General features: G+C 38.4%; 1 protein-coding gene across 5 annotated transcripts in view; it reads left to right on the plus strand.

Annotated features, from left to right (window-relative positions):
* The window catches only part of BROX (BRO1 domain and CAAX motif containing), a 34,295-nt gene extending 26,863 nt beyond the window's left edge, over positions 1-7,432 (plus strand). For all 5 annotated transcript variants that reach the window (XM_063303951.1, XM_063303978.1, XM_063303942.1 and 2 more), the window contains 6 exons: positions 919-1,008; positions 1,412-1,497; positions 2,773-2,854; positions 3,367-3,517; positions 6,056-6,215; positions 6,491-7,432. In XM_063303951.1, coding sequence (XP_063160021.1) covers positions 919-1,008; positions 1,412-1,497; positions 2,773-2,854; positions 3,367-3,517; positions 6,056-6,215; positions 6,491-6,577 — 656 coding nt within the window. In that variant the 3' untranslated portion in view covers positions 6,578-7,432. The remainder of the gene's footprint in view (positions 1-918; positions 1,009-1,411; positions 1,498-2,772; positions 2,855-3,366; positions 3,518-6,055; positions 6,216-6,490) is intronic.
* The last annotated feature ends 533 nt before the right edge of the window (positions 7,433-7,965 follow it).

Below are 7,965 nucleotides of genomic sequence, written 5' to 3' on the forward strand. Positions count from 1 at the left end.
AATAGTTACTTAACTAGAATGAATGGATGGGATGATGTCATAGCAAGTTGCAAGTCTTATACTACTTACGATTTAGCTGTCTTCCCATTTTTTTTAATCACTTAGTGCTCACCATAACATTAAAGAGAAGCCTGGAATCCACAGCACTGGATAGGGGCAAAGGTGTCAATGGCCTCTTCCATTTCCCTATTCCATAAGTCAATGAAGTCCTCACAGCATCATTGGCTCTAGTGCCTGGAAATTCCCTGTAAGCATTTAAGGACATGTATTGTCTCAATGAAACCATCACCCATGCAGTAAATATGCCATAAAACCAAACTTCACCAGATGGGGGTCTGTATCATGAGGTAACTGTAACCACCCCCCTCTTCCAAATATCCAGACCACCTCCTCCTACCAGTGTGCCAGAGCAAATTGATGTCTTGCCTTGTATGCTGACAGGTCTGCCATGGAGATCATAAATTCCCATAAATTGGAGCGAGCGAGCATGCATGCATGCATGCATGTATGTATGTATGTATAAAATTTCTATCACTGCCCATGTCTCCCAAAAAGGGGACTCCCATTCCCCTCCTCCTGCCTGTCCACCATAGGGATTTCCTATCCATGCATGCATGCAATGAACATGGAAACGGAATCAATTACAATTCCACAAAAAAAAAATGTGTCCACACAACCATCCCATCTTCCAAACTTTAGGATACAAATTCAAGGACAGACCCACTTCACACGTAGGCTAATGCCCCAACTCAGCTCTCACAACAGCAGTTCTGTTCAGCTATTAGAAGTAAGAAAAGAAAAGAGAGAGAAATACATTGCATTCTGATAGGTCTTATGTGGTTAATGAATTGTCCATATTTAATTAGAGAAATGGGATGATGGGGTGATGTTTACAGCAGCCTCTCATTTCTGTCTTAGTGACAATTGCCCGGGCTATTGAGCTGAAACACAATCCTGGTCTAATAGCTGCTCTGGCCTATGAAACAGCCAGTTTCTACCAAAGAGCAGGTATGTTAAAATAATCATTTAATAAAAAGTTGGCGAATATTTGATACCAATTTTAAGGCATAGAATCTTATCCATGGACAGAGCACCAAGGAAGTGCCATGGATAAAAAATTGAATCAGTGGTCCTGAGAGTAAACTTGATTTAGGTTGTAGTGCTTTGCCAAGTAAACTTACTCAATTTTTATTTACTTTTGTTTTTATGGTAACTGAAGGCAAGAAGTTAACGTAAATCTAGCACTTACATGGCTTGCTATATATCTCTGTTTCATGGACAAACGTATCTTACAGACAATTTTCTGGTATTAATCAGGGCTTTAATATTAAATCAGTCTCTTAGCAAGTACTGCAGATGGATAAATTCATGAATGGATTACTATTTTAAAAATAATATTGTCTTTTCCTAGATCAAACGTTATCTAGTCTGGATCCCACATATTCAGTGAAGTGGCGAAAATACCTTCAGTTGAAGTCATGTTTCTATATGGCTTATGTGAGTATTTAGGGTTTAAAAAAACTATTTTAAAAGGATTTTCAAAGGGCTATGAAATTGTCATATAAAATGGCAACCAATGTTATTCAAGCAATATTTCTGTAAGTCTTTTAGAATTCATTTATTTATAAATGAAAGGCAACTCAACTCATAATGATTCTGGGAGGCATAAAAACAAAACTCAATACAATAAAACAAATAAAATATGGTGATACCAGGGGTCCAACATACTCAGCACATTAATACAGTTGCATTCAGAAGGCACCCAATCCCCTAACCCAGAGCTTGGGGGAAAAGCCAGGCCTTCAAGACTTCTTTAAAGGACAGCAGGATCAAAACTACTCGTACCTCCAGGAAAATACTATTCCAGAAGCCAGGTGCTTGGACAGAGAAGGCATGCATCCTGGGATGACGTGTTTTAAAGAGGGAACCTGGAGAACTCTGTTAGGTCTTACTAGACAAACAAAAACAGTAAAAGACAGGTGGTCCGTGTACTGCAGCCTCCCATTTTTATTTGCATATAGAAGCTTTTCCTGGTGCAGTGGGACTAACAATGAAATGGTATGCAGTAGCACTGCATACCACTGGATTGATTTAATCGATTTCAGGTTAGTGGATCTTGGATTTAATTGACAACATCTGCATATCTGAGTCTTGTCTGAATTTCAGGCAATCAGACTTTTCTCCAAACAGTGAACCAAGTCAGCTGTTTTGCAAATCAGTCTGGACAATGTTTGCTGCTTTCTTTCAAAGGGTATTCATTGTTGTCTATAAAGTATATTTTCTCATGTATGTTTTTCTGTTTGAAAAATCCCATTTACCATTTAATGGACATTCAACTTTAATAGACATCCCTTTGCCTCATGAGCCTGTTCAGCAGAGGGAGCAGTATATTGTCTCAGATAAGGAAATACAACATGGCAGAGCATAAATACCCATTTTCATGCATACCTTTTTCTTTTTCTTCTTCTCTGTGCTGGGATAGCTGAGAACACAGAGCAGGTACTTTCCTTTTTTAATGGATTGTACTTAACTGCCATATATCAAAGTCCTTCTGCTACTGTAAGTGCGTAGGTGTATGTGTGCAGCTGGAACAGCCTTCCTTTATTGTGGGCGGTACCATAGCAGCAGGAGAATTGCTAATTGTTCTCTTTTAGCCCTACGCCTTCCCAGGTCATGAAGCTCACTCTTCTGCCCTCACTGCTGAAGCACGTAAGAAATTAAGGTACCTCCAGAGCATGCCAAGAATATTCAAGATAGTCTTTCTTTCTCCAGGCCTACTGTTACCATGGTCAGACCCTCTTGGCCAGTGATAAATGTGGAGAATCTATTAGGTCTCTACAAGAAGCAGAAAAATGTAAGTGCTTTTTCATATTTTATAGGAGAAGAAGTGTTTTTTCCCCTGCATTTCTACAAATTAAAATCACTGAATACGTGAGAAATCATAAATTTGAAAAATCAAAGCATACCTTTAATTCTTGAGTGGTCTAAGGATTACCGTGGTAAATTTTCCTGTGACAGTCTAATCTGCAGGGAGAATATCATGTCCTATTTTTTAAAAATCATGTTAGAGCCATATGAGCATAAAAAACAGCTTTGTTTTTATAGTCAGGTTTGCAATGAAAAGCTTAACAACAAACATAAATAAAAGCAATACTCTTCTTTTTCAAAGCTTGGTGTTCTTTTTCCATGTAATTGTTACATGCTACCCTACATCTCTGGATAGCTAATATTCTTGTATGTATCTTAACATTTCAGTGATGCATCTTGATTGAGTACAGTAGACTATAATGTGAAGTACTGCACTATATTAAAAATTGTACAAAAAAGTAGTAAGAACACAAACTGATGCATTGCTTTCTTGTAAAGTTTATGCCAAGGCGGAAAAATTGTGCAAAGAATATGGTGAAACCAAAGGTCCGGGGACTACAGCGAAGCCTTCTGGACATCTCTTCTTTACGAAATTAGGAACTCTGGTCAAAAATACCTTAGAAAAATCTCAGCGAGAAAATGGATTCATGTAAGTATATTTGTAGTACTTTTTTCAAACAAATACATTTTAGTCTGTTTTTGTAACATATATTTAATAAATTGATAGACCACCCAAATTTATCATGACTCTGGATGGCATACAATATGAGACAATTTAAAGCAGTACAATACAGAACAATATAAAAACAAACATCCGGGAAAAAACTCACAAGCTCTAGCAGACCAATTATTCCACAAGGGGAACATCACCCACTCTAGCACAAATCCTGGGGAAAGAGCCAGGTTTTAAGGCCTCATTTAAATAAGGTTGGGGGGGGGTCATTCCAGAGGGTAAGTGCTGAGACAGAGGTGGCCCACTTCCTGGGTCCCATCAGATGACACAGCTAATAAGTGGGACCTGAAGAATGCCAGCTCTGTCTGATTGAATGATGTGGGCAGAAACTATAGAAAACAAGTGTTCTCCCATATAATCACACCCTGTGCCATAAAGGTATTTATAGGTAATAACTAGCACGTGAATTGTACCTGGAAGCCTAGTGGTAACCACTGCAGCACATAAAATAATTATATTATGTGGCCATACCGTGGGATGCCCATAACTGCCCATGCCACTGTGTTCTGGATCATCTGCAGTTTCTAAGTGGTCTTCAAGGGAAGCCCCGTGTAGAGCACAGTGTAGTAGTCCGGTTGTGAGGTAATCAAAGCATGAGTGACTGTCTAAAGAGCCTCCAGTGAAAAATCCAATTTCTGAATTTTATCTCCAATTTGTTGCTTCCCAGTAGCTTGAAATGTGTCAAACAAAATAAGGGAGGTCAGGCCTTGGGGCTGGAAATTAATCGTTAGCCAATATTTAAACATACTCAGCCATAGCCTTGTTTTCAACCCTCAGCAGTCATAAGGCTGTATTAGAAACACATCTTGCTACTTGGAATATTTTTTTGCAAGAAATTAGTTTGCACTCTTTCTAATTTAGCATACTTAGTTGGAGCCTGGCATTACTGAGCCCCATGTAAAAGCTGGGCCAACAATTTGGCCTCAAACAGACATAGAGCAGCTGGAATAAACTGCACCTCTTGAGAAGTACATCAGCGGACAGCGATTGAACTTTTTGAAGCAATCAGAGAAATCTAAACGTTATGAGCATGTGACTTCCCTGAATATTGCAACACAAAACCTATATGAGAAGTGGGGTACTTATTTGACTGATTTTCCATTAAGTCTCTAGGGCAGTTTTTTAAAACTCTTTGCACGGTGCATGTTCTTAGTTTTGACATAATTTGCAGTAAATCTTCCTTGCAAAAGCGGGGTAACGCCCTCATGGCTGTTCTCAAACCAGCCAGTGTTTGTGATAGAATTACTGCATTGTCTGCATAAAGCAGTATAGATATACGCCTGTTTACCAGTGTCGGGGGATTACGTTCTTTTTTATTCAAGTATTCCATTATTGGACTGCCTCAACAAATTATGCTAGGGGAGCTATGGCAGGAAACCTGAGGCCTAGTCATGAAAGCCAGTTGGGCAGCCCTGAGCCAGGCACACTCTCTCAGCCCTAGGAAGGAAGCAGTGGCAAACCACTTCAAAAATGCCACCAAGAAAACTGCATGGACTTGTGCGGGGAGTCACCAGGAGTTAAGTCTGACTCAAAGGCAATGCCCTCTCCCTCTACAAATATGCTTTAAGGGAATGCTGTTCTAAGGTTTTCCACTAAAATTCCTTAGAATTAAGGATTTAGTCCCAAGACAGTATTGCTGATTGCAAATTGAGGGGTGAGAGATCTGCTTCTATTGCCTTGTAATGGTACAGACATACAGTAAATAATTGTGAATGCCTCTGGCAACTGGAACCTTTCTGGCCTAGATGCACAATTTTGTTGAGGTTTGCCTCTGGCTTCAGGGGACTGCCTCAACGAATTGGCCTTGGGGAGTTTGCAGAACTTAGTTTTTCTCAGGCACTTGCTTCACTGACGTCCACAACAAGCCACAGTGACAAAATGATGACAACATGCATCATATCACCCAAATGGATTGATGATGTAATGAGATGATAATATCTGATACAAGTACAGTTGTATTACGATGCAAGTGCCATTATTTGCCCCTTCTTGCCCCCTCCTACAGCAGTAATTGCCAATATTTCCCAGCTGTAGCTGGTTTTGTTTTTTAAATTAAAGAGCACATAGCTTCTTCAGTGAAATGTGTATGGTGTGACTTTCAGTGTTAATCAGTTCTACCCAGAGCAGAATAATTCTTTAATTCTATAATTAACATTATTTAAACAATAATGTATAATGGAAGGGGAATTAGATTTTTCTCTAATATTGACTGGCCACAATGAAGCAATTTGGGGGATTCATTTTCCACTCAGCCAACAGGAGTTCTAAAACACTACTTTGTCTTGGATTCTGTTTTGATTTGTTTGTACATATGGCTATAAAAATAATCTTCAGTGAGTTTAGCACCTGCCATATTTGTGAAAGTGCAGTGTGGCATGAATCACTCCTAGCCTATTTGGAAGTGCATGGAACAGAACTAGAAGACTGCTAACATTCAAACTGGTTTTCTTTTAGTTACTTCCAGAAGATTCCTCCAGAGGCTCCCCAGCTTGAGCTGAAAGCAAACTACGGTCTAGTTGAGCCTATTGCTTTTGAATTTCCGGATGTGCATGCCCAGTGGTCCCCAGAATCCCTTGCCGCATTTGATCTCACCAAAAGGCCAAAGGAGGACAGTGTAAGACCACAAACAGGGTGCTTTTTTCACCAGTGTTATCTGTAATGTTCAGCTTTTATATTGGTTCTTTCTCACTCAGGAGAGGAGAAATGCTGGGGATGGAGGGGAAGGTGAGAATGTCTTGTGAAGGGTGGGACTGGAATGTTGAGTATTTCTGTCTTTTATCAAAGGCTTTATGTTGAAAAGCTTAAGCTGTGTTGCCAAGCTTTTAAAAAGTCTTAAATAACTTTATCATACCTCAAATGCAATATCATTTTTTCTACTTTTATTTATAGGCTAAACCAAAGCCAGAGGAAGAAGTGAAACCTCTGAAAGAACCAGATATAAAGCCTCAAAAAGACACCGGGTGCCAGATCTCATAAGATCCTCAAATGTGAAGAAATACTCCTTGTGAACTGCATTCTGTAAACTTTAGGTTACTATTGCCTATCCTGTGTGCTGGTTCTTCTGGCTGCCTGTACTGTAAAAACAATGCACTCCTTTTCAACTGGTATATATATATATCTATCTTTCATTGGCTGGGTTGAATGGCTTTGTTTCAAAAGAAGTATATTGAAGAAGAACAGATTAAAGCTGGATTGGTAAAAGTTTGGGACCTCGTAGTAGAAATTAGCATTTAGATGAACAGGCATCTGATTCTGGAACAAATAATGGCGAATGCAAGGGATGAGACAGGCTGTGCTCAGGGGTTGTAAGGTCTGCACAACAATGAAGCAAGCAAGACAAAAATGTATTACCGTATTTTAAGCTCAAATTATTCAGAAGAATAAACCATATTATCAACAAGAGGAAAATATAGTTTAGCACAGGAAAGTTCTAGGCAGTATAAATTAAGTCCCTGTAGGAATATAGATTGTTGCCATCTTTGTACTTCGAATTTTACAAAGGAAATCAAAGGAAAAGGTGATTTCAGATAATGGTTGATTCTATGGGATCAGTCTCAGTGGAATCACTTTAAGTACTGTTATGTCAAATCAATAAGGAGGTTTTCCTAAATAAAGGAGGCTTTCCATAATAATTAGCAGGCAAAAACATTTAGAATTAAGACACAAGGTAATAACAGCTGGATATGTGGGGGAAAAAACCTGAATAAAAATTATTCCGTGCAGTTACTGTATATCCGTCTTTCGATATATCCACAACTAGAAAGTCACAGTATGCAATTTGTTGCCAGCAGTTGTATATTTGTTGCCAGCAGAAAACATTGCTGTTTTTTAGTCTTTGACATCTAAAAAAAATAATAGATAAATTATAGCTAATAAATGTTTAAGTGGAATTTGGTTTTATAAAACTTTAATTTCAAAGTGAAGAACTGCAGTTTATGTGTGCTTGGCATAATTGACATCAAATGTGTTAATTTATATACTAGATTTGCTTAAGTTTGTGGTAACTTCTGTAAACTTCTCTGACTTGTTCTTTCGACCTACTGTATATTTGAAGACAGTAAGTGGGAATATTTAATATGGCATAGTGATATCAGCTTGGCACATGTGGGAATCCTTACTAAGGCCAAAATGTTTAGGCATTAATTTTGCCCCCCATCATGTTTATTCTTTAAAATTGATGTGCATGTGCTAATGCAATCCTATGTTTTGAGTGTCATCAAAAATCATCAAATCAGTCTGATTTTTTTCCTGCTTGCTTATAATAAACCAGATAAGTCAGTCACAAGAAAATATTTGAATTGTGAACATAAATATCTTCTGTACATACTTTACTGGTTATGTAGAGATCTTGAAGATATCCAAAC

The sequence above is a fragment of the Candoia aspera genome, chromosome 1 (genome assembly GCF_035149785.1).
Source record: "Candoia aspera isolate rCanAsp1 chromosome 1, rCanAsp1.hap2, whole genome shotgun sequence".
NCBI lineage: Eukaryota > Metazoa > Chordata > Lepidosauria > Squamata > Boidae > Candoia > Candoia aspera.